The 27,746-nt window shown below is 42.0% G+C and overlaps 1 protein-coding gene across 2 annotated transcripts in view; it reads left to right on the plus strand.

The window, feature by feature from the left end:
* Nucleotides 1-446: 446 nt before the first annotated feature.
* Nucleotides 447-27,746, plus strand: part of med12 (mediator complex subunit 12) — a 37,327-nt gene continuing 10,027 nt past the window's right edge. The window contains exons 1-34 of one of the 2 annotated variants that reach the window (XM_015949610.3): nucleotides 447-606; nucleotides 1,237-1,341; nucleotides 1,445-1,636; nucleotides 4,211-4,370; nucleotides 4,479-4,654; nucleotides 5,684-5,794; nucleotides 6,080-6,352; nucleotides 6,451-6,597; nucleotides 7,447-7,546; nucleotides 7,638-7,774; nucleotides 8,326-8,457; nucleotides 8,564-8,690; nucleotides 8,818-9,095; nucleotides 9,170-9,229; nucleotides 9,331-9,504; nucleotides 9,803-9,947; nucleotides 13,508-13,626; nucleotides 15,142-15,285; nucleotides 15,365-15,528; nucleotides 16,302-16,433; nucleotides 16,583-16,810; nucleotides 16,900-17,044; nucleotides 17,128-17,248; nucleotides 22,965-23,075; nucleotides 23,157-23,270; nucleotides 23,399-23,535; nucleotides 23,952-24,131; nucleotides 24,375-24,446; nucleotides 24,539-24,702; nucleotides 24,798-24,959; nucleotides 25,032-25,233; nucleotides 25,423-25,532; nucleotides 25,615-25,750; nucleotides 27,388-27,537. In XM_015949610.3, coding sequence (XP_015805096.1) covers nucleotides 505-606; nucleotides 1,237-1,341; nucleotides 1,445-1,636; nucleotides 4,211-4,370; nucleotides 4,479-4,654; nucleotides 5,684-5,794; nucleotides 6,080-6,352; nucleotides 6,451-6,597; nucleotides 7,447-7,546; nucleotides 7,638-7,774; nucleotides 8,326-8,457; nucleotides 8,564-8,690; nucleotides 8,818-9,095; nucleotides 9,170-9,229; nucleotides 9,331-9,504; nucleotides 9,803-9,947; nucleotides 13,508-13,626; nucleotides 15,142-15,285; nucleotides 15,365-15,528; nucleotides 16,302-16,433; nucleotides 16,583-16,810; nucleotides 16,900-17,044; nucleotides 17,128-17,248; nucleotides 22,965-23,075; nucleotides 23,157-23,270; nucleotides 23,399-23,535; nucleotides 23,952-24,131; nucleotides 24,375-24,446; nucleotides 24,539-24,702; nucleotides 24,798-24,959; nucleotides 25,032-25,233; nucleotides 25,423-25,532; nucleotides 25,615-25,750; nucleotides 27,388-27,537 — 5,010 coding nt within the window. In that variant the 5' untranslated portion in view covers nucleotides 447-504. The remainder of the gene's footprint in view (nucleotides 607-1,236; nucleotides 1,342-1,444; nucleotides 1,637-4,210; nucleotides 4,371-4,478; nucleotides 4,655-5,683; nucleotides 5,795-6,079; nucleotides 6,353-6,450; nucleotides 6,598-7,446; nucleotides 7,547-7,637; nucleotides 7,775-8,325; nucleotides 8,458-8,563; nucleotides 8,691-8,817; nucleotides 9,096-9,169; nucleotides 9,230-9,330; nucleotides 9,505-9,802; nucleotides 9,948-13,507; nucleotides 13,627-15,141; nucleotides 15,286-15,364; nucleotides 15,529-16,301; nucleotides 16,434-16,582; nucleotides 16,811-16,899; nucleotides 17,045-17,127; nucleotides 17,249-22,964; nucleotides 23,076-23,156; nucleotides 23,271-23,398; nucleotides 23,536-23,951; nucleotides 24,132-24,374; nucleotides 24,447-24,538; nucleotides 24,703-24,797; nucleotides 24,960-25,031; nucleotides 25,234-25,422; nucleotides 25,533-25,614; nucleotides 25,751-27,387; nucleotides 27,538-27,746) is intronic. The other variant, XM_015949628.3, reaches the window with a different exon arrangement.

Consider the following 27,746-nt stretch of genomic DNA (forward strand, 5'->3'; position numbering starts at 1 on the left):
GAGTGTGATGTTTGTGTTCCTTTTGTAAAACATGTGAAAATTAAATCCTGCAGATATATATCTCTAATTTCTCCTGAAAGCTTATTACTTAAATTTTCTTGGAAGTCTTCCTTCTAAATTACTTTTTCCAAGGCTAATATATGAGCCTTCCTTAGGACCTTTTGTAATTTTTAAAAAGAAGTTATTGGGAATTTTGGCAATGTTGCTCCTTCAAATGTCCCTCCAAATGTTGAAATTGATAACCTTCGGAATGTTTGTTGAAGGTTTTTTAAGGAAAGGCAGCTTTGTTTATGTAGAACATTTTATTCATTAAAACATATTGCTTATTTATATTAAATTATAGATTTTACCAAATTAAATGTAATTTTTACACTTATTTTGAAATTTACGGACGACGCAAACCGAAAGTGTGGCTTTTTGCAATAACTGCTGGGACTTGTAGTTCCAACGAGCTGCTGCTGCTTAGTGGGGAGAAAAGCGTCGGCTCGGCTGTGATGCCGCTGGATGATGGCTGCCTTCGGTATCCTAAGTTACGAACACCGGCCTCTGAAGAGGCCACGGCTTGGCCCTCCAGACGTTTATCCCCAGGATCCAAAGCAAAAAGAGGTGAGGTTTCACCGTTTTGAGTGTGAAATCGAGAAAGTGCGATTTATTAGCGAAAATGTCCAGCAAAAGACGCTGCTAGCAAGAGTTAGCATGTTAGCAGAGCTGCAGACGTTTCGGGCCTCGCAGTAACAATGAGCTGCTCCTAGTTGTCAGATTGTTGGGCAGCTTAGTTGAAAAACAACCGGCTCGTTTGATAGCAGCGTTAGCTAAACTGGTGGGTGGTTTTCACGTTCACCCAGACTGTCACCACTCCTTTGTTTTGTGATAAAAAATAATGATGATCGTATTTCAAAAATCTGATGTTATTATTGATTTGGCTGCTTTACAAAAATTTGTTTTGATATTGAGTGTGGCCTAGCTAATTAGTGCTGCTTTCCATTTTGTGTCATTCTGGCTCCATATTTTTGTTGAAAACTAAGAAGTTTTTTTATTTTGTTTAAATCCGAGCCTATTGTTTTCTCAGATAATTTTGTAACTTATATTTATTTTTTGCTGTCAGTAAAATTAAGACCGTTCGAGCTTGATAAATGTGTGATTCGCTTGTCTGTGATCTGAGATTAAGAGGCTGAAATGAATTTATTTGCATAAAAACATTACATTTTCAGTATTTTACACTTTGATGTGTTTCAGGATGAGCTGACTGCTCTGAACGTAAAGCAAGGTTTTAATAACCAGCCAGCTGTGTCTGGTGATGAACATGGAAGTGCCAGAAATGTCAACTTCAACCCCTCAAAGGTAATGGCTAACATGTTAACAGTGATGCTGGACTGTGTCCCAATCACAGCCACTTGACACTAATGGTTCCTGTCCATCCTCCCTGGGTCCTGCTGCTTTACAGATCAGTTCCAACTTCAGCAGCATCATTGCAGAGAAACTGCGCTACAACACATTTCCAGACACAGGGAAACGTAAACCACAGGTCAACCAGAAGGACAATTTCTGGTTGGTCACAGCACGATCACAGAGCTCCATCAATAACTGGTTCACAGATTTAGCTGGGACTAAACCTCTCACACAGCTGGCTAAAAAGGTGAGCTGCTTTTACTAAATCACCTGTTTGGTTCGTTGACGTAACAAAAACTCCACCTATTTATAGGATGCTGTGGCGGAAACACTCTTTGTTTATTGATGTAGTTCTGGTTGCATCACTTGGTTGTGCTGTGTAATTTTCATGTCAACATTTGGTAAAAAGATGAGAATTTCTGTCAGTTTCAACAAAACGGTTTAGAAATTCATCACATATAAAAACTGGAGCATCAGCACAGATTGAACTATTTTTAGCAATGTGTGATTAAATGTAATAATTTTTGTTGCTTAATTATATTTGATCCTAAGTGTTAATGCATTTTCCCACAAAAAAGTGTAATCAGATTACTCCATTATTACCTTGACTTGTTGCTGTTGGTGCCATATGTCAGTTTCACTTAATAACTACATCCTTTATTGTTTTTATTTAACTACATGGTAGCTTGAGTTTTACACAAATACTGAAAGTAGGGCCCTGATATGAAGATGTTATCTTCGTTCTGTGCTGCCAGTTGTATTTGTGAGGACTCTAATCGATTTTCAGACTTGTTGACTCCTTTCCCAGCGGTTTATTCATTGATTGCTTCCTGTCATTAAAACAGAAGAAATATGGAACCTGTCTTCATCTTTAAAGGACTCAAAGCTTCTCCTTTATAGCAAATCATTGCTACATTCTTCTCATACATAATTAGTTGGGAAATCAGTACTTTTTCAGTTCCTGCATCTAATCGGTGCTTTTGTAATATTTTCTAAACTTTGTTTATATGAAATGATTTTCAGGTTTTGTTTTGTTTCCATGGAGATCTTACACAGAAAAGCAGTCCAGGTTTTTGGTGAACATGGTTATTGAGATGGATCCTGCTCTTTCGATCGGTTTGAGCGTTTTTTTTACCTGAACGTTCTGCAAACGCAGCAGCTACGGAGATGATCTGAATTTGCTGACGAGCACAGGGAGGCTGTGTTGGCTCTGTAAAAGAAGAAAAATTGGTCTCTGGTAGGGTTGTCACGGTAACCGGTGTGGCGGTAAACCCCGGTAAAAAAAGTTGACAATAATAATAACCGTCTTGTTTTTTAAAAATCTATTATCTCGGTGGATTACCGAAGCTGCAATGTAGGAGCGGTGACCCTTACCAGCCACCGTATCATCTGCTGAAGTTGCCGGCGGCACATGCGCACTTTGTTGTTTACAACCAAAACTTTCTTGAAGCTAAAGCTGAAATAATGGCCAAAGGAGGAGACGGCAGCGCTCAGGACATTTATTATCCCTCAAAGAAGACAAAGTGGGAAGTACGGGCATTTTTTGGATATTTGAAGAATGCCAAGGGACAGTTGATAGAAGACGGCTATCCTGTTTGCAGCACGTGCAGGAGAAAGTCTGTGAAAGGCAGCAATGCTTCAAATCTCATGACACATCCGCGTGACCATCACCCACAACTCTACAGTCAACGCAAGGCAAGCAAGCGTTAGCGTTTTAGCTAAAATGCGTGATCCGAGGATTTGGGTTGAGGGAGAATGCAACGAGTCGCTATATAAAGCAGCCGCAGCGCCCGCTACCTGCATATAAACCGTGTCGAGGACACCCCCATGTTGAAATGATGCTATGCATTACGGAGCTCCCAGGGGCAGATAAGAGTTAGTCTCTCTCTGAGAATAATTATGAATTTAACAATGATTACTGCCTGATGACATTTTCCCACATCTGCAAAGCTCACTGGAAGGACACAAACCGAGGACAATATTTTCCTGATATAGGGTTTTTTACTCAAGTAAGGGTAAAAAAGTATCTGATTAGAAGGCTACTTGAGTACTGAGTATCATCTGATCTAATATTTTTAAAATGATGACATCAAACAGACAAAAAATAAGAAGTTATGGGCAAATATTGGTGTTTTAAAGACTAAAGGGGAAAAATGTAAACAAATAAACAACATAATTACAAAATAACACATTTTAGGCAAAATTTAGACACAAACTGAGGACGATAATCTCCTGATATTTAGTTGTCTGAAAATGTAACGCGTTTAAAAAAATACTGCGATAATACCGAAAACCGTGATAATTTTGGTCACAATAACTGTGAGGTTAAATTTTCACACCGTGATAACTCTAGTCTCAGGTTGTTAAAAACAAATCTCCTAATTTAGCAAACCCTGTCTGGATTATTCAGGTCTAATGTTACGGCGCGAAAGCAGCTTAAATCAGTAATTCTGTGTTTAAATCCCTTTTTAAAAGCCACTATATTTGTGCATCTGAATAAACCAAATCTGTTTGTTGTCTTAGGGATTTTTTAACCCAAAACACAAATGCTCTCATTGTCGGCTGCTTTTGTAATTTTTATTTTACAATTTCTCACAAATAATATCGATTTTTGAAATCTTCATGTGTTTTCCTTGTTTTTAGTAAACCCATTGTGCTCTTACTTATTGTGCCGAGAGGTTTTTAGTTTCTTAGCCAAATTAAAGCAACGTCTGTTCATAGGGTTGCAAGCCCCTCACTGTGTTACACATACATATAATATGTATGTTTTATTGATGGTGATGTCAGCTTTGTGCGAATTTAATTTACGTTTCTGTTACAGGTTCCAATCTTCAGCAAAAAAGAGGAGGTGTTTGGATACTTGGCCAAATACTCTATTCCTGTCATGCGGTCTGCGTGGATGATCAAGATGACCTGTGCTTATCACGCAGCCATCACCGAGACTAAAGTCAAAAAGAGACACGTGATCGATCCTTGTATAGGTGAGAGGTGGATCGTTTTCATCTAAATGGTGTATTTGTAGTTTCATTTGATTTAGAAATGAGATTTTTTTTTGTCTGTTCCAACTTTTGTTTCTTGTTCGTTTGCAGAATGGACCCAGATCATTACCAAGTATCTGTGGGAGCAGCTGCAGAAGGTGGCAGACTTCTACCGACAGTTCCCCAGTCAGGGCTGCAGCTCGCCACTGCCGACCATGCCTGCTGATGTGGAGACGGCCATGAAGCAGTGGGAGTACAACGAGAAGCTCGCCATGTTCATGTTTCAGGTCCGTTTCTCCCACCGTCGGACATCTAAGCTGTTCCAGGATCAGATTTAGAGGAGTTTATCTGCAGCACCAGTTCTTTCCTGTTCTGCAGTCATTACATTTATTTGTATTTTCCTTTATTTTATTTATTTTCCTTGGTGAAAATTCAAACCCATGGCTTGTTACGAGACATTTCTGACTTTTTTGCGTCTGCACCTCCCAAACAAAATCTGCATTCAACAAATGAGATTAGTTTTGAGTTCTAATAAACGTGTACATTTTGAGTCATGCAAGAAAATAAAACTTAATTTGTACTTATTTTTTTCAAGATAAAGCCTAAAATAACCTTAGCTTTGCTAACGTTTGGCTAAACATAAGTAAGCGTGTTTCCTCACTACCTTCTTTTCATGCTTCCATCTCTACCAATTCTGCCTTTCTCTGGATCCTGTATCACCATTTTCTTATTCATTTATGGGCCATTCCCATCTGTACCGGGTCGGCCCTGCCCGGATAGCTCCAGTCGGCCCCAGCCTGGCCCGGTTGATTCCACACATCCTTGCCTAGTTATGCAAGGAATGCAGTCAGAGACATTTTCAGCTTCTAGGTAATCAGCATGATAATGAATGATGATGAATTGAGCATGCCTTAAGCCCATGTGGGCTGATTCGACCCACCAATCAGAGGCTTGCTCTAATGGAAGGTGTGAATTTGCTGTCAGCAGTGGGTGTGTTGGCCCTGGTCGGCCTGAAGCAGACCCCCTCAGAAAGAGGGCTGAAAAACAGTCTCGTTGCACCCTAAAAAAAGGCAGGCCACCAAGAGTCTTTCTCATTTTTTGAATTCAGTTTTTTTTTAAGTTTTCCCTTTTTGATATTTTTTTAATCCTTTTTTAGTCTACTATTTTGTTCTTGTGAAGCACCTTGTGATTTTTATCTTGAGAGGCGCTATATTAAATAGTTTCTTCTAAGAAAAAGCTGTCCGTACCAAAGGAACGTACAGATGAATAACTGATATATTTTAGCTGTTTTGACTAAAACACCGTGGCATTTTCAGGATGGGATGTTGGACAGACATGAGTTCCTGACGTGGGTGCTGGAGTGTTTTGAGAAAGTTCGACCCGGTGAAGACGAGCTGCTCAGACTCCTCCTGCCCCTCCTGCTGCAGGTAATCACATCTGCATTCACATCTGCGCTCCCACACAAATAGATAACACTTAGGAAACATTCTGGCTTAATCATCCTGCAGCTGCACGTTTATATCAAAACCTGCTCTGTGTGGGCTCCTTCCACAGCCCGTCATGTTTTTGTGTCTTCATCTGGCGGTGCTGACCTTTGCTAACAGCACCCACTGGGGCACACAGCCTTTCCTTTGCTGCTGCTCTGTAAGCTTACTGCTGTTAATGGACACTCGAGTGTTGTGGCTAATGCTGTGAATCTCTCTGCGCCACAGTACTCAGGAGAATTTGTACAGTCTGCTTATTTGTCACGACGACTGGCTTACTTCTGCACACGGCGCCTCAACCTGTTGCTAAGTGACGGTAGCCTGGGCCCTGGCGCAGGAGGGCACCCAGCACACGGCATCTTGACACAGCAAAGCAATGCCCTGCCCCCCACCCCGACCTCCCAGCCAGCTGGAGGGAACCAGCCTCAGACACCTTTCACAGATTTCTACATTTGCCCACAGCACAGGCCTCTGGTGTTCGGCCTCAGCTGCATGTTACAGGTACCAGACTTTATTCTAGCGCCCAAGTCTTTTAGGGGTTTATTATTATTTAAAACTTAAAGATCTTTTGCCTTTGTGTTTTGCATCCATCACATCAGAGCATAGTGTTGTGCTGTCCCAGTGCGTTGGTGTGGCATTACTCTCTAACAGACAGCAGAAACAAAACCGGTTCTCCTCTGGACCTCCTGCCCATCGCGCCCTCCAGTTTGCCAATGCCAGGGGGAAATACTGCCTTCACACAACAGGTGATCCTAAGCAATACCTAGGAGATTTTTACATTTTAAGCTATTGCTTTCTAACTGGTTTCAGTGGTTCTTGAACCAGAAACTTAAGCAGTTGCACATGACACAGCCCTCTTCAGCCGTCTTTTGACCAGACGTTGCACTAAACAACTTTGATGGCTCGGGTCAGCACTAGTAGCTCTCTACCTGCTTTATTGGGCCTGTGTCTCACGTAAAGTCTAGCAGTTAGCTTTTTCAGTTTGCAGACCGTCAATAAAAGGCACACAAAGAAGAAATGGTCAGAATTTTTTGTTGGCATCACGGCCAAACCGTCTAAAAAATAAGTAATAGATTCCTATTTTTTCCTTTGTTCTGAACTGCCAATAGGAAAAACATGCAAAATACAACAGCTTGTCTGGCAACACCGTCTACTAATCTGGTGTGAGCAACAGCAGGGTTCTTTAGAGGTTGTAATTCAGTTTTCCACAAGTAGGGGGAGAAGTGGGAAACTTTTTAAGAGTAGTTTTTACTGAGGAGGGATTTAAAAAGAAATGTTGTAGGCAGAATTTAATTTAATTTATTTATTTTATTTACTTTTATTTATTCCTGCAAATGGCCCACAATATACAGATAAAACATAAAATTAATGAACCTCAAATGGAACAGAAGTTATTTGTGTTTGAGGAGAAAATGGCTTTAGAGTAAAAAAAAAAAAAAAAAGAAAAAATAATTGAATATAAACAAATGTGGAATAAATATGTAATTCTAGTTTAATGACTGTTTTACATGAACTGAAAACATTATTAGTTATCCTTTATACTCCTTCATAATCACAATTTTGACAAGTCTTTTAAACTCCATCTTTCTCTGCAGGTTCGTGTAAAGTTGCGAGAAATCGAGGAGCAAGTTAAGGAGCGGGGCCAGGCGGTGGAGTTCAGGTGGTCGTTTGATAAGTGCCAGGAGACCACAGCAGGTAGGAGCTGCGTAACCCCGCCCCCACCCTCTGACTGCAGACTGTTTAACACCCTGTGAGCATGATTGGATACGGTGTAATCCCTTCCCAGGTTTTACCATTGGAAGGGTTCTTCACACCCTGGAGGTTTTAGACAACCACAGCTTTGAGAAGTCGGACTTTAACAACTCACTGGATTCCCTCTACAACAGGATATTTGGTTCTGGGCAGAGTAAAGATGGCCACGAGGTAAGCATAGTCTTTTTGTTGGTGCACGAAGTCTAATCAGAAAGTTTCTGATCCTACGAGACGCTCCGTTTTAAAGGATATTCCACCCCTAGGTGAAATTTAGTCTTGTATTTCTGTATTTCCCAGAGTTAGATAAGTGACGAAAAAAGCATTTTGTAACCAGCGCAGTAATTCTCCTGGTCTGGCAGCAGTCTGCCTACTTTAGCTTAGCATAAACAATGGAAGTGAATAGCAGAAGTTAGCATTTTGTCTGCAAAAGTGATTAAAATGACTCCATAATGATACCAATTATTCTTGGTGAGCTCAATAATCATGTCAACTGCAAATGAAAAGTAAGAAGTAACAGGAAGGACTTCCAGGAGCTAATTTAGACTTGAGACTACACCACCACAAAGCACCGCTGGGCGCATGGATATAACACAGCGGCCGAAAAGCCTCATTATTATTGAGTTAGCCAAAGTATAAATCAGATTATACGGCTGTGGTGTAATTTACTCAACATGTGATCCTGTTCTGAGCTCGTTTGTCCTGTAACTCCTGTTCTTGTCCAGATGTCTCCTGACGATGACGCTGTGGTGACCTTGCTGTGTGAGTGGGCCGTGTGCTGCAAGCGCTCCGGCAGACACAGAGCCATGGTGGTGGCCAAACTACTGGAGAAGAGACAGGCTGAAATAGAAGCAGAGGTGAGATGAATCTGTCCCTGGGTGTGAACTCGCATGTTCTTTTTTTAGACTGTAAAATCAAAGCGTTTGGGGAGATTCATCGTGCGTGTGTGGCGTTTGTCCGCAGAGGTGTGGTGAGTCAGAGGTGGTGGATGAGAAAGGCTCCGTGTCGTCCGGATCCCTCTCCGCTGCAACTTTGCCGGTTTTCCAGGACGTTCTGTTGCAGTTTCTAGACACGCAGGCGCCCACGCTCAGTGAGTCCTTATTCCCACCATTCCCCGCTGTGTTTAGTCACGGTTGATCTCTATAATAGCTGAAGGAACCTTTAAATCCTTTTTTTGCTCTTCTGATTCCCTTACCTTCTTCATATTTATTCCAAAGACTTGAACAGGGAAGTCCTGGTATTGAATCATTTGCATCGTTTTCCAGCGGAGCCCGGAAATGAAAGTGAGCGGATCGAGTTCTCCAACCTCGTCCTTCTTTTCTGCGAGCTCATCCGCCACGACGTCTTTTCCCACAACATCTACATGTGCACGCTGATCTCCCGTGGCGACCTGGCGTCCGACTCCCACCTTCCGAGGCCGCGGTCCCCGAGCGACGAGCACTCTGACGAATCCGAGCGGAAAGAGCAAGACGTGGGCAGCAGCGTGAAGATGGAGGCACGTTGGAGGCATCTGTCTGTTTTGTTGTGCTACGATGTTGAGATGGTAACATCTGGTTCTGTGTTCACCAGGACACCGGTCTGTCTGAGTCCATGGAGATCGATCACAACTCTAGTGCTAATTTTGACGAGGTAATCATCAGAATAGGGACATAAATAGGTTGATCAGAAAGCTCTTCTTGTGTGTGTGTGTTTATTTTTTCTTGAGGTGATTTCAGAACGTGTCTCTGCAGATGTTTTCACCTCCGATGCACTGTGAGTCCAAGGGGAGCCCCTCCCCCGAGAAGCCTGCTCCAGACCTGGACAGTAAGAGCAGCCATAAGGATAAAGGCATGGACCCCGCCTTCCCGCAGCTGTACGATCAACCCCGACACATCCAGTATGCCACCCACTTCCCTATTCCACAGGTAAGGATTCATCAGGAATCGCCTTTTCTACAGCTCATTTAGAGATTTTCGTTCTTCTCCCTCTCTGTGTTGTCAATCGGGGGCATTTTCAGATTTCTAACGCAATAAAACTTAGCTTGGAATATTAAAATGGTGCAAATAGCTGCATGAATATCTTAAATGGCTTTAGCCAAGTCTTGAGCTGCTGGATTCTTTTTTTCTAGATGTTTATTTGACTGTTTTCTCCGGATGAGGAACGTTTCTGTGTGCTGCTCAGACTCTAGACTGCGTCCAGTTTAGTTTTGTTTTCCATCTTCAGGAGGAAAGTGCCAGTCACGAATGCAACCAGCGTTTAGTGGTCCTCTACGGCGTGGGCAAACTGAGAGATGAGGCGCGACACACCATCAAGAAAATTACCAAAGACATCTTGAAGGTGCTCAACCGCAAAAGCACCGCAGAAACAGGCGAGTTCTCAGAGGGTCACCTTTTGTTTGACTGATGTTCCAGAGCTTCCTGGTTTAGTTGGGTCTTGTTCTCATTTAGGGGCGTGTTTAAACCTGGTTTGGTTTACCTTTATCATGTTTCACAAGTGCTTTCCTCTCACCAGCTGGATTGTTTTTCCTGAATATTGTGTGTTTATCACATCAGAGATATTGTTTTTCCTGGAAGCAGCAGAGCGGAAAGCAGAAGCTCCGTTCTTTTCCATAAAAACATGGACCATCCTGATAACTGACAGTTTTACACTAGCTGGTCCTGGGAATTCTCCTCTTTAATAGAATATAACCCTTGTTTTCTGACCTTCTACAAAAGGGCTTGTTTATTATCCATGTGTGTGTGAAGAAGAAAATGTCATTTCTATAGCGCCTCTCAAGATAAAAATCACGAGGCGCTTCACAAAAACAAAAAATGTGAAAATTTAAAAAATAATTTAGAAAATGGTTAAAAATATATTTAAAACGAGCAAAAAATAGACAATTGTGATTAAAGAGAGAGAGAGAGGGTGAACAGGAAAGAGGGAAATCAGTGGATCCTGAGGAAGGCGGAATAGGTGGGGAGAGCAGAATAAGGAGAGGGTGATGAAGGTCACGCCAAAAGCCAGCTTGAACAAGTGACTCTTCAGCTGTTTTTTAAAGGAGACCACTGAGTCCGCTGATCTCAGGCTCAGGGGGAGAGAGTTCCAGAGTCTGGGGGCCACAGCAGCAAATGATCTGTCACCTTTGGTCTTTAGCCTGGTGCTGCACAACCAGTAGGCTTTGATCACTGGACCTCAGGGTCCTGCTGGGGGTGTAGGGACTAAGAAGATCACCAATGTAAGATGGTGCTTGTCCATGGAAGGCCCTATAGACCAGAACCAGGATCTTGAAATGAACCCTGAAGTTGACTGGCAGCCAGTGAAGCTGGAGGAGAAGCGGGGTGATGTGGGTGTGTTTGGAGGACTTGGTCAGAAGCAGAGCACAGACAATCTGAACCACCTGTAGACGGTTCAGGGAGGTTCTGCTCAGACACGGGAAAAGAGAGTTACAGTAGTCTAAGCGTGAGGAGATGAAGGTGTGGAGAACTGTCTCAAGTTCAGAGCGGGACAGAATGGGACTCAGCTTAGCAATGTTCCTGAGATGGAAGAGTGAACAAGAGAACTGACATGAGAATCCAGGGTGAGAGCTGGGTCAAAGGTCACACCAAGATTCCTGACAGAAGGTTTGGTTTGAGAAGCAAGCTGACCAAGAGAGTCTCTGACTTTGGGAACCAGCTTGTCTGGGGCACAGATGAGGATCTCAGTCTTATCTTCATCCAGCTGAAGAAAGTTCCCAGCCATCCAGGTTTTGATAGAGTCTAAGCAGGTGTGTAACAGCTGAAGCTTAGACATCTTATGGGGCTTAAAGGAGATGTACGGTTGGATGTCATCTGCATAAAGATGGTAGGAGATTCCTTTGAAGGAGCTCAGGATGTGCTGAAGAGAAAGCAGATAGAGGAGGAAGAGCAGAGGCCCCAGCACAGAACCTTGTGGGACACCATGGGTAAGCGAGGTGGTGGAGGACCTAAACTTGGAGACGGCCACAGAAAAGGAGCGCTCAGAGAGATAAGAGGAGAACCACTCCAGAGCATTGCTTGATAGGCCTACCCAGTCTCTCAGCCCCTCCAGTAGCAGGTGATGGTCAACAGTGTCAAAGGCTGCAGTCAGGTCCAGCAGGACCAGAACAGAACAGTCCCCTGCATCACTGTGAGTCAGAAGGTCATTAGAGACCCTAAGAAGAGCTGTTTCAGTAGAATGAGCTCTAGGAAAACTGGACTGGAAGCTATCTTAGGGGCCAGTCCCATCTGTACCGGGTCGGCCCGGGCCGGGTAGCCCCAGTCGGCCCCAGGTTGGCGCGGTTGATTCCACACATCCTTGCCTTAAGCCCATGTGGGCTGATTCTACCCACCAATCAGAGGCTTGCTCTAATGGAAGGTGTGAATTTGCTGTCAGCAGTGGGTGTGTTGGCCCTGGTCGACCTGAAGCAGACCCCTTCGAGAAGAGGGCTGAGAATGAGCCTTGGTTGGCCCGGAAAAATACCAGGCCACCCAGATATGTAAACAACCTACGCTACCCGGCCCGGGCCGACCCGGTACAGATGGGAATGGCCCAATAAATGTTGCTATGGAGAGAGGGGTCGAGACTCAGTTTTTTAAGAAGCGGGTGGATTACAGCATTCTTAAAGTAAGCAGGGACCTGACCAGAAACCAGAGAAGCATTAATTATAGAGAGCACGCTGGGACCAATGGACAGAAAAGCACTTTTAAACAAAGATGAGGGTAAGATGCCGAGGGGGCATGCAGAGGTCTTCATAGAGTTAACTAGTTTGGTTAACTCAGGCAAAGAAACAGGAGCAAAGCTATCTAGGATGATGGGCCTGGTTGGAGTCGGGAGAGGCAGCGATAAGGCTGAAGGAGAGATGCTAGATCTAACCTTATTGACTTTGTCCACAAAGAAAGACAGAAAGTTCTCACAGTCTACAACAGAGTGGATGGAGGCTGTAGGAGTGGCAGGAGAGACGATGGTGCTGATGGTGTTAAACAGCACCTTGGGGTTCCCTTTGCTCTGGGACACCAGGTTGGAGAAATAGGAAACCCTAGCGTCTCTGACTGCAGAGTTAAAGGATGTCAGAAGATCCTTTAGGTGCAGCAGATGGACGTGGAGATGGGTTTTCTTCCACAAACGCTCAATTTTTCTGCATTGGCACTTCAGGCTGCGAAGGCTGTCATTAAACCAGGGAGTAGGGTTCACTGCAGGAACTGATCTGGTTCTGACAGGACAGATGTTGTCCAGAATGGAGAGGCAGTGCTCGTTAAACTGAGAAGTTAAGGAATCTGGGTCATTATCAGAAGAACAGGGTGGATCAAAAGCAGCAGAAAAATTGCTAGCTGTGCTCTCATTAAGAAAACGAGAACTAACTAGACGGCGAGCAGGAGGTGGGGACGCAGAAACTGACAAGTTAAAGAAAATGCAATGGTGATCTGAAATATAAACGTCCTCAGGACAAACACTGTCAGCATTTAGACTCAGGGTAAAAACAAGGTCTAGAGTGTGTCCCCTGGTGTGTGTGGGGCCAGAAACACGCTGGGTAAAGGTGTGTGTGTGTGCGTGCGTGCTTGTTTCCACTCCATCTCTATGCTAATGGCTCTCATCTGTTCACAGTCACATCTCCTCAGATACAGGTGACCTTATCAAGGTGATTTAAGATTTCCTGCACAGATTGGGACGATCGTGTGACACATACCTCTAAGCTCATGATGTGCCTCAGCTCTCAGCTGTGTTTCTCATAAATGAAAAGCACAACTCCCATTTTTTATTCCTTTGAAGTACCCTCTATCACCATGTGTCGTTTTGCACAGAAGCTTCAAATAAAAGGAGGCTGAAAAAAAGAAGAGAAAAAGATGACAGCCTAACCGCTTATGTAGATTTCACAGCTGGCCTAGTTGGTAGACTGGAAAGAATTCCATCCACCAATTTTCTCTTTTTTTAATCATCTCTCTCCTGCACAAACAGGAGGAGAAGAAGGGCAAAAGAGGAAAAGAAGTAAGCCAGAAGCCTTTCCTACTGCAGAAGACATCTTCTCTAAATTCCAGCACCTCTCCCACTTTGACCAGCACCAGGTCACCTCACAGGTATGGAAACCAGTTTGTCACCTTTCACTTGATGTTTTTGGACTGGCCATAGATTAAGAAAGCAATTGAGGAGAGTACAGATTGTCCTGTAGAGCAGTGGTTCCCAACCTTTGATCCTTGAAGACCTGTGTTCTAGACGAGCCAGAACCCCCAACCCCAGCACTCCTGCCTGCATACGCACATTAAATCTGATTAGTTACAAACGTTACACAGACCTACAGAGTTTTAACACTTATGGAGTTTAGATTATACCATTGGGTGTGTTATTGGGATTTTAGGTTGGGAGCCACAGCTGTAGGGCATGGTTGCTGTCAAGCAGGGAGGATTGGGGTCCCATTTTTAACCCCGATCCCAGTCCCAAGGCAGACACTCTACCACTAGACCACTGAGAAGGTTGCAAAGAGGTGACGGGTAAAATACGATGATGGCTCGGTTCTCTCAGCTGTTGGCTCACGATCATCCCTTTCAGGACTTTGCTGAGACGTTTGCATATCGCGACCGTTTCGGCAGCAAGTGATGTCATCACTGATTAGCTTCCACAGACATTACTAACATAAAAAAGTTAGATTCTGTCAAAGCGCGTCGTAATTTAATTCATTCAAGGGAAGGGGAGAGTGACTGTGAGATATAAAAGTAACCAGAAGAAGCGCTGTTTTATGGTGCTCTGTAGAAAACCACAACGCGGCCTACATTATGGCAGTGTGGGGGGATTTCCGCTGCATTTCTGGCTTTGGGAGTTTAGAAACAGAAACTTTAAAACATCAACAGTGCTTATTTTCTTTTCCTTCCATTTGCCGATTGATTGATGATGTCTCCCAGTCCTGGTGTCATTTCCCACTGAGTTACAACCAGTCAACATGAGCTAACGGCAAGTCCCGCTCAGTGACTACCGGGCCATCCTGAGCACATACCCCAGTTCAGGTACTCCACTGGTTCCAGAAACGGCCTGGAAGATGGTCCTTTCATGGTGACCCTGTGCATGCTGTGCAGGTCCGGTAAAGTGGAAATGGGTCTTTTACAACAGATTTTGATCCAAAAAACTGTGAAAATGGGCACATTTTAAAATTTTAAATCTATATGGAAGCCCCAGGGGACCAAAAAACATTTAATTGCTTTTATGTATTTTACATGGTATTTTTTAAAAGGGTGGTTTTTAAGCCTGATAATATTTTCTGGATGCAAACCAGTTTGTTTCCATGCAGACTGGGTCAGGTAAGAAGATCAAAGGTGCGCTCCTGTTTTTGGTACAAAAGGCTCTGCCGGGCTTTCTTCTAGTGGGTGTACGCTGTTGTGTTCACACCCATTGGGCTGCTAGCTTCATATTTTGTAAATCGGTCTCCTTTCTTATTCATTTAAATTTTCCTAAGAAGCTCTAAAATATTTAACAGTCCCTTGATTCATAACTCAACCAGTTGCCATCAAACAAACGAGTGATTTTGGTTTGTAGAGTTTGAGAAAACAAACATTTGAGCGTACACACTTTTCCACTGAGTTGTTTTATTCTCTCGTGTGCAGGTGTCCAGAAACGTTCTGGAGCAGATCACCAGCTTTGCCTTAGGGATGTCCTATCACCTTCCTCTCGTCCAACACATTCAGTTCATCTTTGACCTCATGGAGTACTCCCTCAACATTAGTGGCCTCATAGACTTTGCTATACAGGTACCACGTAGCTCCGATTCAGCTAGACAGGTCACCTTTAGTGGCAGTGAAGCTTTTCTGAAGCTTTTATGTTTTGTAGTTGCTGAACGAGTTGAGTTTGGTGGAAGCAGAGCTGCTGCTGAAGTCCTCCAGCCTGGTGGGCAGCTACACCACTAGCCTGTGTCTGTGTATCGTAGCTGTGCTGAGGAGATACCACTCTTGTCTCATCCTCAACCCTGAGCAGACGGCGCAGGTTTTTGATGGGTACGTCACTTAAAGTTCACCCGGTTCCTCATTCTACTAAAAACTTACCAACGTTTTATTTTGTTCTTTCTCTGTGTCATCTGCTTTTAAATGAACAGAAACGGCAATTTAATGCATCCACAACTGGATGCTAGTGGGGTTAAGGCTTCAATTAAAATTTTAATTAAAGTAGTAAAAACAGAATGTTTGAGTTGGAGAAGAAGGTTAAAGAATAATTGGCAGTTTGTGTTTTTTCCACAAACTCATTCTTCTGACTTTCATCAGAAGACTTTATTTCCCGGTGATGCTGGCAAGTGCAAGTAGAGCCACGCGTCTCTAGAATACAAAATACAAAGTTGGATCAGTTATTACCGCATCTAGAAAGATGATGTAGAGTTTTCATGGTAAACATTTGTTATAAGTATGTTAATGGGAGAGCCCTGGGTTTGTTTGTAGCCTGAATTAAGTTTAGATTAGTGGATAAACATTCATTTTGTATGTTTTGACTTCTTTGGCACAAAACCACCTCAAAGCTGCTTTTAAATGGACAGTTAGTGTTTACTGAAAGGTACGTCAGCCCGTTGCTGGCTTCAGCTGAGCTTTTAACCACAGGATGTTTAATCTGTCCAAGAAAAGAGAAATCATCATTAAGCGAGACTTTTTTCTGGAACTACATTGCTAAATGAGGTGTGTGTGTGTGTGTGTGTGTGTGTGTGTGTGTGTGTGTGTGCGTGCGTGCGTGCGTGCGTGCGTGTGTGTGCGTGCGTGTGAGTGCGTGTGCGTGTTGCTAACAGACTGCGGATCGTGGTGAAGTCGGGTGTGAATCCAGCTGACTGCTCCTCTGCTGAACGCTGTATCCTGGCCTACCTGTATGACCTCTACACGTCTTGCAGTCACCTCAAGAACAAATTTGGAGAAATTTTTAGGTATTGGGGGAAAAAAATCAGGTGTCAGAAACTGAAATGATGTTTAAAATGTATTAGTGTACCCCTGCAGCACACATCCCCATCCGAACGGCGTTGTTATGGATTTTTGCAGCTGAGTAATTTTCGTTCACCACTCTGTGCTCTCACAGCGAGTTCTGCTCCAAAGTGAAGAATTCCATCTACTGCAACATCGACCCGTCGGATTCCAACATGCTCTGGGATCCGGTGTTCATGATGGAGGCTATCGCCAACCCCTCGGCCCACAACTTTAATCACTCCATGGTGGGCAAAATCCTCAACGACAGCCCGGCCAACCGCTACAGTTTTGTTTGTAACGTTCTCATGGATGTTTGTGTGGACCACCGAGACCCCGAGAGGTAAGCCGTGATGGAGTTCTGATTGCTTCGGGTTTTTGCCCCTCTGTTTTGTGGAGGTGCTGTTTTCATGGCGGGTCACGTGTTTCCAGGGTGAATGATATCGGGATCCTGTGTGCCGAGCTGACGGCGTACTGCCGCTCCCTGAGCGCAGAGTGGCTCGGCATTCTCAAAGCTCTTTGCTGCTCCTCCAATAACGGAAACTGCGGTTTCAATGACTTGCTGTGTAATGTAGACGTAAGTTTATTCTCATTATTCTCATCAGATTGTTCATTTTCTGTGCTTTCATGTTAAATTAATTTTGATTGTGTGCCACTCAGGTCAGTGATCTATCCTTCCATGACTCCCTGGCAACTTTTGTAGCTATCCTTATTGCCAGACAGTGTTTACTCCTAGAAGACCTGGTTCGCTGTGTGGCCATCCCCTCCCTCCTTAATGCAGGTAAGCATTCTTGATAAAAGAACAAGCAGGACTTTGTAAAATTCTATTTCAGGAGGAATTTTAAAATGTAATAATAATGGCTTTGTTTTCATTTGAAAAATGTCCACTACATCAACATTTGCTTCATAGACAACACCTTAACCTCACCCATTTTACGGCAGCCGAGGAATTCAGACACCATAACATGTAGCTGTTAGCTAGCAGGCTAATGCAGCACTAACATGTTGTCTCAAGAGTTGGACGTATTTTAAGGAAACTTGGATGTGTTCTTCTTTCTTCTTGTGTTAAAGCATTGTTAAAGTGTCGGATCAGCAGATGCTCAAAATCAAAACCACACAGATCAGGGGCCAAAAATGTGATCGGAACATCCCTAGATGTGTGCCAAGCTGCCGTGTTGAAATTTGACTTTTGTAACTTCAGGAATGTCTCTTTTATTTTTATACATTCTCAATTTAAATGCATGACAAATGCAATATTTAAAGGTAAGGAAAAAATTAGCGGTTTTCTGTAGAAAATGATGCTTAAGTCTTTGATTTGAGACATAAAGAGTCTTATGTTTGTCTCAATGAAAGAAATACATAAGTAAGTAAAATTTATTTACATAACACTTATCAGAAAACCAATCAAAGTGCTTCACAAAGAAAAACGTCAAAATGAAAACATGATTAAAAGACTAACAACCAAACGACTAAAAGTTCATAAAAACACATGGGAGGGAAAAACCACTAAAATCTCCTTCCAGGGTTCTAAAACCCCCCACGACACTTTACAACACGTCCAGGCATTCAGATCTGTTGGGTCAATGTTGTTTTCTAGTTTCTTGCTATTTAAAACAGCTTTTAGTCCATCAGCAACAACAAAACCAAGATCTGAGTCCCTTTCTGTGTTTGCTCAAGTTCTACAAGCGGCGCTCACACGTCTGCTCTTCAGTAAAAGTCAGGGAGGGTTCTTGTTCCCATTTACAACAAAGTTGAGTTAGAAAGATGTGTTCATCACCTAGTTGTGATGAACTCTTTCCATTTGCAAAAGATTTAGATTCATACAAACATCTGTCAAGCCTGACATCAATACACCCCTTTAAAAAGTATTTATCATCTATCAGCAGCTGATGCTGGAGGGCCAAACTTCTACCACTCTTGATTTACAGTCAAGGACCATAAAAGGCCCACCGTCCACACATCAGAGATGTAATGATTCGTTAGTTACATCTTACGTAAGAGCCATCAAAGGTGAGATTCCATAGAAAATATGAGATCAATTTGATGTATTTTTGAATATTACTTTAAACAGAAGATCGGAACTTTTTATTGCAGGGATTAGGTAACACTTTGTATTAACCCAGAGTCAAAAGAGAGAGAGAGAGACAAGTTTTAAAGTTTAAGAAGATTTATTTCTAAACAATTTAAAACAAGGCTAACTCAAAACACTCTGTGTGATGAATGGATCTAGGTGTGAATGAGGCAAAATGGATGTGTAAATGTGGAATGTTGTTATCAGAACTCTCATTTCCGGAGAAGCATTAGTTCTGTGTGGGAGCGAATGTTTTTGCTCTAAACCACAGTCGGAGTTTCAAAAACCACATTCAGACGCCATCTTGCCGTTCTACATACCCTTGGTGGAGACTTCCGTTGTAGATCCAGAATGCCAGGTCCTCGGACCCCCCCCCCCCCCCCCCCCCCCCCCCCCTTTGGTACCAGAGCCGATGAAACAGCGTACGGTACGACAGACTAGTCTTGGGATTGCCTCCAGGTAAGCGACAGTTGTTTGACTGCTTCAGCGGGACCCTGAAGGGTCAGTGAGTTCAGCTTTACGCTGAACTGCGTTGCATTCAGATGTAGCTTTCAACAGGTTTTATTATCCAGCTGGTCAAGGTTCTTTGTGTTTAAAAAGTTACGAGTGGCTGGCTCGAAACTCTAGAACGTTTGAACTGAGTTAAGGGTGACGTGGGAATTAGTTTTATAATTCAGATGTTTTGATTTATGGTCGAATCAGAATTTGACAACAAAAATAAACACCGCACAGACCACGCCACGCGTCAGAAAGGAAAGCTCTGATTGGAGAGACAAAAGGAATGTGTCATGTGATTTTAACATTACTTGTGATGGGAGTGTCTAGTGCTTCTGTACCAAGTTAATTGTTATATAAAACTACTGATTACAGTATTATAATATCAAGTAATTAATATTCTCATTTCACAGATTGATTTAACATTAGGCTTCACATGATTGTTTGACTAACAGACGTTATTTATGATTATTTAATAGAGTTCTTCTGATTTCTAAGAGAGTTCTTCTTGGTCTTCTCTTGAGCTGTAGGGGGAGGCAAACAGCTAGTTAGAACAGTTTAGATGCAGAGGCATCAAAGGCCTTGAGCCATATCTCAAGGAGATTAGTTCTTCATGAGGAGACAGGGGAAATTAGATGGAAAACAGTCCCTTCATGACGGTACAGAGACCAATTAGGTATTTTATTTATTGGATATTTTTATTCAATCAACAACAACAATTTATCAATTTTACATAAAAGTAATCAAGCAACCAAAAAAAGGAATAGGTTGAAGCCTAGTGGCTTATAATTAGCCTATCCTTAACCCCCACAGAGATAATCAAATCCTTAACCAAGAGGAAAAAAAAGTAGGGCTGATAGATAAGATTCATAACATTTAAAGAAAAAACAATGATAAATCAAGAAATCAAATCAACACAAGGTTAGACATCAAACTAAGTTTCTATAACTTTGGAAGATGCCAATTTTTAAAAATGTCTTGAAAAATGACAAAGAATAACACATCTTCAGTTCATCATTAAGTCCATTCCAGAACTTCACTCCCAAAACCGACACACATCTATACTTAGCATTAGTTCTCACTTTAGGTATTTCAAACATATGAGACCCCCTCAAATCATATTTTCCATCTCTTAATTTAAACATACTTAAAATACAAATTGGAACATTCTTTTTCACCACTCTATACATCATTTCTAAAGTTTTAAGATATATAATGTCCTTAAATTTTAAAATAGCTGATCCTACAAAAAATTGGTTTGTGGACTCCCTATATCCAGCTTTATTTATTATTCTAATAGCTCTTTTTTGCAATTTAAAAATTGAATCCAGATGTGTTTTGTATGTTTTCCCCCAAATTTCCACACAATAACTCATATAAGGCAAGCAAAGGGAAGTACAGTAAATAAAGGCAGCTCTTGTGCAATAAATCTCTTGTTTTATAAAGAATAGAAATAGACTTGGATAATTTACGTTTCACGTGATCTATGTGAGACTTCCAACAAAGTTTATCATCAATTATTACTCCTAAAATTTTAGTCTCATATATTCTTTCAATTTCAACATTATTTAGATTCAATTTTACTTCAATATTACTCTTAATACCTCCAAACAACATACATTTTGTTTTACTTTCATTCAGTGATAGTTTATTAAATACAAACCATCTATTTAACTTCATCAATTCTGTTTCCACTGTTTTCAGTAATTCCTTTGTTATCTCCAGAACAAAATAAGTTTGTATCATCAGCAAACATCACATATTTTAAAATATCACTAGCTGTACAAATATCATTTATATAAAGTAAAAATGGCTTACGTCCCAACACCGATCCTTGTGGAACTCCACAAGTTACTTTTCTAAGTTTAGATTTCATATTATTAATACTCACATATTGGAACCTTCTTTCCAAGTAACTATTTAACCAAAGTTGTACAACACCTCTTAAACCAAATCTTTCACATTTCTGTAACCGTAAAGAATGATCTATCATATCGAAGGCTTTGCGTAAATCAATGAACACACCTATTCCAATCTGTTTTTTATCCACAATTGTTGCAATATTTTCAATAAATTCCATCACTGCTAGAGATGTTGAGTGATTTCTTCTGAACCCATACCACTGGTCATTCAATAAATCATATTTTTCAAGAAAATAATTTAGTCTGTTTTCAAATAGTTTTTCAAGAATCTTTGAAAATGTAGGCAGCAAAAATACTGGTCTATAATTTGACACAACCTGTTTATATCCATTTTTATATAATGGGATCACTTTGGCAATTTTCATTTTATCTGGAAAAATTCCAGTTTGAAATGATTTGTTACAAATATAAGTTAATGGCTGAAGGATACTATGAAGAACTTCTTTAACTAATGACATCAAGGCCGTCACAATCCATGGACTTTTTACTCTTAAATTTACTCACCACATCTATAATATCACTCTCACAGACTCCTCCAAGAAACATTGAGTTACATTTATAAGAAGTACAATTAAAAAATGTGTCTTCGTGTATTCCTGGTACAGAAATCTCTTCTGCCAAATTGGGACCTACATTAACAAAGCAATCATTAAATTCGTTGACTATACTCTCAATATTCTTAATCACTACATTACCTTCTTTTACAAAACATGTTGGAAAACATATATTCTGATTTTATATTATCTTATTAAGTACACTCCAGGTAGCCTTTATATTATTTTTAGATTTTTGAAGCAGCTTTTCATAATAACTTTTCTTTTCATATCGCAAAATACTTGTTAATCTGTTTCTATATTTCTTATATTTGTCTTCATTTTCCTTAGTTCTATTTGTCAAAAAAATCTTATATAACTTATTTTCCTTTTACAAGCTCTTTCCAGACCTTTTGTCATCCATGGTTTTTTCTTTTTGAGATTTTAAGAAAACTTCTTTAGTGGACAATGGCTGTCATAGATTGACAAAAATATGTCTAGAAATGCATTATATGCATCATCAGTGTCATCCACATAAATCTTTTTCCAGTCATAATTTTCTTTTTCTCTTTTAAAAACTGCAATCTGTTCTGGTGTTTTTATTCTACCAATGTAATCAATCTTTTCCTCTCGAATAGTAAATTGATTATTAATTTCAAGCACTGAAAAGAGAGGCAAGTGATCACTTACATCCGTGACTTACAGTCCACTAAGTATCTTATCTATCTTATTAAAAAAATGTTGTCAGTCCTAGTGGTAGTCACATTGCTGTTGGCCAATCTGAGGCAAGATGTCCAAATATCAGGAAGTAAGACTCCAGATCCTGCCGTCTGAAGCTGCTTTCCCCTCCAGCTGAATTGTACTTCCTGATTCGGGCACCATCTGAGCTTTTTTCCCCAGAGTACGACTTACAAGGCATTCATTCCCACTAGAGACCACTACAAATGTATTTAGTAAACAGTGTTCAACACCTTTAATCTTATAATTGACAGATGATGTATGTCGAAGGGTTTACCTCTGTCCCTAAGCAAGTCTTAACCATAACTCCCGTTAATCTTCGTTTCTTTCGATGATGTGTTTTAGCTTCAGCTGGGATGTTATTCTGCTTTTTCCCAGATTAGGTTTTTTTGAATGTGCATTATGTGTTAGACAAAGTCTGAGAAACCACACCAGAACATCCAGCATAATAATATTTTAGCTCTGTCGGGGAAAAAGAACGGCGTGTGTTTGATCATGTGAACCTGTGAAGACTCACTCCAGTCCTTCCATCTCATCACTTTGGACAGAAATCCTCATTCAGCCAAGCTGATTTGTTGCATGTGGCTCATTTTATATCACGACTAAACCTGCCAAATGCCGTCAGCCCTTGCTTGTGGCTCTTATCACAACAACCACCCAATGAACACTAACAAACGCTGTTCTGTGTATGTAGAGAGCATCAAACATGTTAGAATGAAAGAATCTGGTCTGCTTCAGCCTGCAGCGAGCAGGACTCTGAGCCAGGAGCACGACTCACCTGCAGAATTCTGCTGCACCTGTTTAAGACGCCGCAGCGCAACCCTGTCCCACAAGATGGCGTCAAGTCAGGTACTGAGCACAAACACTTCAGCAAGTTACTTCTGATAGTGAAAGAACTGATTTGTTGCTTTTTTTCTGGTGACTTTGCAGACAAGTCGTCTGTGGGGATCCGTTCCTCCTGTGATCGTCACCTTCTTGCCGCTTCACAGAACAGCATAGTTGTTGGAGCAGTTTTTGCTGTCCTCAAAGCCGTATTTATGCTGGGTAGGAGTTTTTGTAACTCCAACAGAGTGATCATAAACAGGGCAGCTTGAGGGTTCTTGTGTGAGTTAGGAACGGACGAGGCCACAGATTCTGCTGCTTGGATTATTTGCTCTTTCATGTTGCTGCAGGTGACGCTGAGCTAAGAGGCTCGGGTCTGTCGCACCCAGCGGGCCTCGACGACATATCTGAGGGTCGCAATGTCTCCATAGAAACAGCCAGCCTTGATGTTTACGCAAAGTATGTTCTGAAGACAATCTGCCAGCAGGTGAGTTGAGCTGAAGTGGATTGGAAGGATTAATCTAGTGAATTTAACCACCACAAGTCAGAAAATTCTAAAAAATAAAAATAAAAAGTCTTAGTTTCATTATCCTGAAATCATTTGATGTTGCTCCTAACCTATCAGATGTGAGAATAATCACTGCACACATGCGTCAGTGCTGCTGAACAAACTAGAAGTGGATTTTGAGGTTTTCTACATGTCCTGAGGCTTAATGAGAATTTACTCGTTTTTTTTACTCATTATAGCTTTTATTCTCTATAATTAGCCTTTTACTCCCCTCCTCTTTTGTCTCCACCCATTGCAGCTTTAGTCAAGCTAGTTCTGCTTGACCGAGTCTGAAACTTGAGGATGATGCAAGTTTTTACCTGCTGTCCCCAACTGCTCATCTTGTTGTGTTGCAGGAGTGGGTTGGAGAACGCTGCCTGAAGTCCCTCTCTGAGGACAGCAGCGCTCTGCAGGACCCGGTGCTGGTAAACATACAGGCCCAGCGGCTCCTGCAGCTCATCTGTTATCCTCACCGCCAGCTGGACAGCGATGACGGTGACAACCCTCAGAGGCAGCGCATCAAACGCATCCTCCAGGTACAAAACACTCGCATCAAGTTCTGTCAGCAAAATCTAATTCTTTACTTTTGTTTGTGATTAAATATTGTACAATTATAGGAATAAAGTTCATTATTTATCAACCCCTTTGATCTGCTGCTTTGGTTTTTTTTTTCCTTCCAAATGAAACCGTGGGGTTTTCCTGCCCTTTTCTGGCTAAGTGTATTATTTCATGTTTTTCAGCCACCTACTAAATCATTTTTCACTTTCTCTCTGTGGCAGAATATGGACCAGTGGACGATGAGGCAGTCGTCTCTGGAGCTGCAGCTGATGATCAAACAGAGCACAAACAATGTGAGTCTAACTCCTTCCTGTTGTCCCAGTAACAGAAAATGGTGAATTTATAGTTGTTACTGGCGACATAAATGTGTTTATTTTATATTTAGGAGCTCTACTCTCTCCTGGAGAACATAGCTAAAGCCACTATAGAGGTTTTCCAGAAATCAGCTGAGATGAACTCCAGTAACCCCTCAGGAAATGGAGCGGCAGCCCAGGCTGGCTCTGCATCCAATAGCAACAGCACCACGAGCAAGATGAAACCTATTTTAAGGTGCGGATTTCAACTCTGCACTGATAATGGGATCTGTCTTTAATCTACATTTTGGGTTGAATGAAGCTAAGATCTTTGTTTTCACTGATATCCAGCTCCTCAGAGCGATCAGGCGTCTGGCTGGTGGCCCCATTGATAGCCAAGCTGCCCACATCGGTCCAGGGCCATGTCCTGAAAGCAGCCGGAGAGGAACTGGAAAAGGGACAGCACCTCGGCTCCTCCTCTCGCAAAGAGAGGGACAGGCAGAAACAGAAAAGGTACGTGGCAGCTGAGTCTTTTCCCTGGAATCTTGGTAGTTTTGGAACAATCGTGTGTTTCTGCTCCCGCAGTATGTCTCTGCTGAGCCAGCAGCCGTTCCTGTCTTTGGTGCTGACCTGCTTGAAGGGCCAGGATGAACAGAGGGAAGGCCTTCTTACCTCCCTCTACAGTCAAGTGCAGCAGATTGTCACAAACTGGAGAGAAGATCAGTACCAGGATGACTGCAAGGCCAAGCAAATGATGCACGAGGCTCTGAAACTACGTCTGAATCTTGTGAGCGTCTTTCAAAAGCATAGATAGCTGTATAACACAACATCTTAACAAGATTTTGTTTATTCTGATTCAAAATAATTGCACAAGTTTCTAGTTTCATGTGCACCTTATCACACAGAACCGACTTTGGTCTGGATTTGAGTTCTTAGAATAAAAGATTTCATGAAGCGTTTTTGTTTTCTTGCTAAGGTTGGAGGCATGTTTGATACGGTGCAGCGGAGCACCCAGCAGACCACTGAATGGGCAGTTCTTCTCCTCGACATCATCAGCAGCGGCACGGTGGATATGCAGTCCAACAAGTGAGTGTTGCCTACAGGGAGTTTCCAAAGTCACTGTCAGTAATGTGCCTGTCTGGTGCTCATCTCCGTCTCTTTTCTGCAGTGAGCTGTTCACAACGGTGTTGGACATGTTAAGTGTGCTAATAAATGGCACGCTGGCTGCTGACATGTCCAGCATCTCCCAGGGCAGCATGGAGGAGAACAAGAGAGCTTACATGAACCTGGTGAAGAAGCTCAGGGTAGGACCTGTGTGTGTGTGTGTGTGTGTGTGTGTGTGTGGGGGGGGGGGGGGGGCTGAAAGAGTGTGCAAGTGTGTAGTTGAGCTACGGCAATAATCAAGGGGCTTTTATTCTAGTTTCAGACCTGCCAACCTGTACACACTTTGCTTGGCAGTTATGCAGTTTGGCATCTAATTACCTTGGTATGACTCACCCCTCTAAACTACGCAAAAAGCTGTGGACACGTGAGTTCTGTAGCAAAAAAGCATGTGTGGTACACGACTCAGCACATGGTGAAGAAGTTTAGGCCAGTCATTGTAGAAAAGCAGAAAAAAACAATTCTGCCTAACCTATAGCGTAACCCTCCCCCCGTCTTCATCCTGTGTCCTGCCCGCTGCCTCTCTCCATCCTCCAGTTCCCACTTGCTGCTGTCCTGGGGTTTAAAAAGGTCAAGTGTGTGTCCCTCGGCATTCTTCAAATATCCAAGAAATGCCCGTACTTCTGACTTTTTCTTCTTTGAAGGATAATAAATGTCCCAAGTGCTGCCATCTCCTTTGGCCATTATTTCAGCTTTAGCTTCAAGAAAGTTTTGGTTGTAAACAACAAAGTGCGCATGTGCCGCCGGCTACTTCAGCAGATGATACGGTGGCTGGTAAGGGTCACCGCGCCTACACCACAGCCACGGTAATCCACCGAGATTTTTTTTTTTTTAAAACAAGACGGTTATTATTATTGTCAACTTTTTTACCGGGGTTTACTGCTACACCCGTTACCGTGACAACCCTAGCCCTGACACACTTTCAGATATTCTCATGGTGCAGCTGTGTTCTCCAGAGATCAAGGACTAGGACCCAAATGAGGCTGTAATGCTTTGGCACAAAGACGGTGTCAGAAGCAGGAGGCCAGACTTCATGGACAGAGAAAACAAGGAGTCTGACTAGATTTCAATGAAAGAGTTCATAAAAACATCTCTAAAAATAAATAAATAGTAAAAATGACAAAAGAGTTGTTTTTCTTATTAATTGATGTTTTAATTATTTTGTCACTCTGTCTGGAATCAACATAATATAGAGTAACATGCTTTAGGTAGATCTAAATCATTTAGAATTTTGGTCGGTAAAAAATATGCCGCTTGGCCGGTGAGTAAAAAATTTAATTTCGTACCCTGTGTGTGTGTGTTTGTGTGTGTAAGTGAGTGAGTGAGTTGAAACCCGTTTCTCCAACCACTCTGCAGCGTTCAATCGGCAATATACAAAATAAATCATTACTATTAAAGACATTAACATTTTTTTTATTAATTTTTATTAAGTATCTAAATAATTCAGTGCAATTAAGCTGTTAAGCTGTCAGCTTGTATGAGCATATATTATATAAGGAAAGCAAGAGCAACTTTTGAGTTTTACTGCGTAATATTAGAATGCGTGGTAATTCGGACTATTCAAGAATATGTTTCCAGACAGTAAAATAGCCAAACAATATGGCTGCTGATGATCTAATGACTTTGGGCTCTAGGCCTTTTGCTGCTTCACCTGTTTGTCCCAGAATTAGGGGACGCTCCAGCTCGAAGGGTTAAAAGTGGTTCTGACTAAGGTAAAATCTTTGACATTTGAGGTTGTACGATTTTGTAATTGTTGCTCCGTTTGTTCTTACTCGTACAGAAGGAGCTTGGAGATCGACAGTCAGAAAGTTTGGAGAAGGTTCGCCAGCTTCTGCCGCTACCGAAACAAACCCGTGATGTCATCACCTGTGAACCCCAAGGCTCACTAATAGACACAAAGGGCAACAAGATCGCCGGCTTTGAGAAGGAGGTAGACACACTTTACTCCTCGTTCAACATGACGATCGACAATGGCTTTGGGTTAGGTTCTTATGAATGCTAGAACTTGGAGATTTGGTGGTTCTGAGACAAATAGAGGACAGTGCAAAGACATTGTTTTTGTCATAATGATCAAAAGCAACTGTTAGGCTAATCATCACTGCTTCTACAGCTTCATTTGTTTTTGAAACACTGGTCATT

Source organism: Nothobranchius furzeri, chromosome 1 (genome assembly GCF_043380555.1).
Source record: "Nothobranchius furzeri strain GRZ-AD chromosome 1, NfurGRZ-RIMD1, whole genome shotgun sequence".
NCBI classification, from domain to species: Eukaryota; Metazoa; Chordata; class Actinopteri; order Cyprinodontiformes; family Nothobranchiidae; genus Nothobranchius; species Nothobranchius furzeri.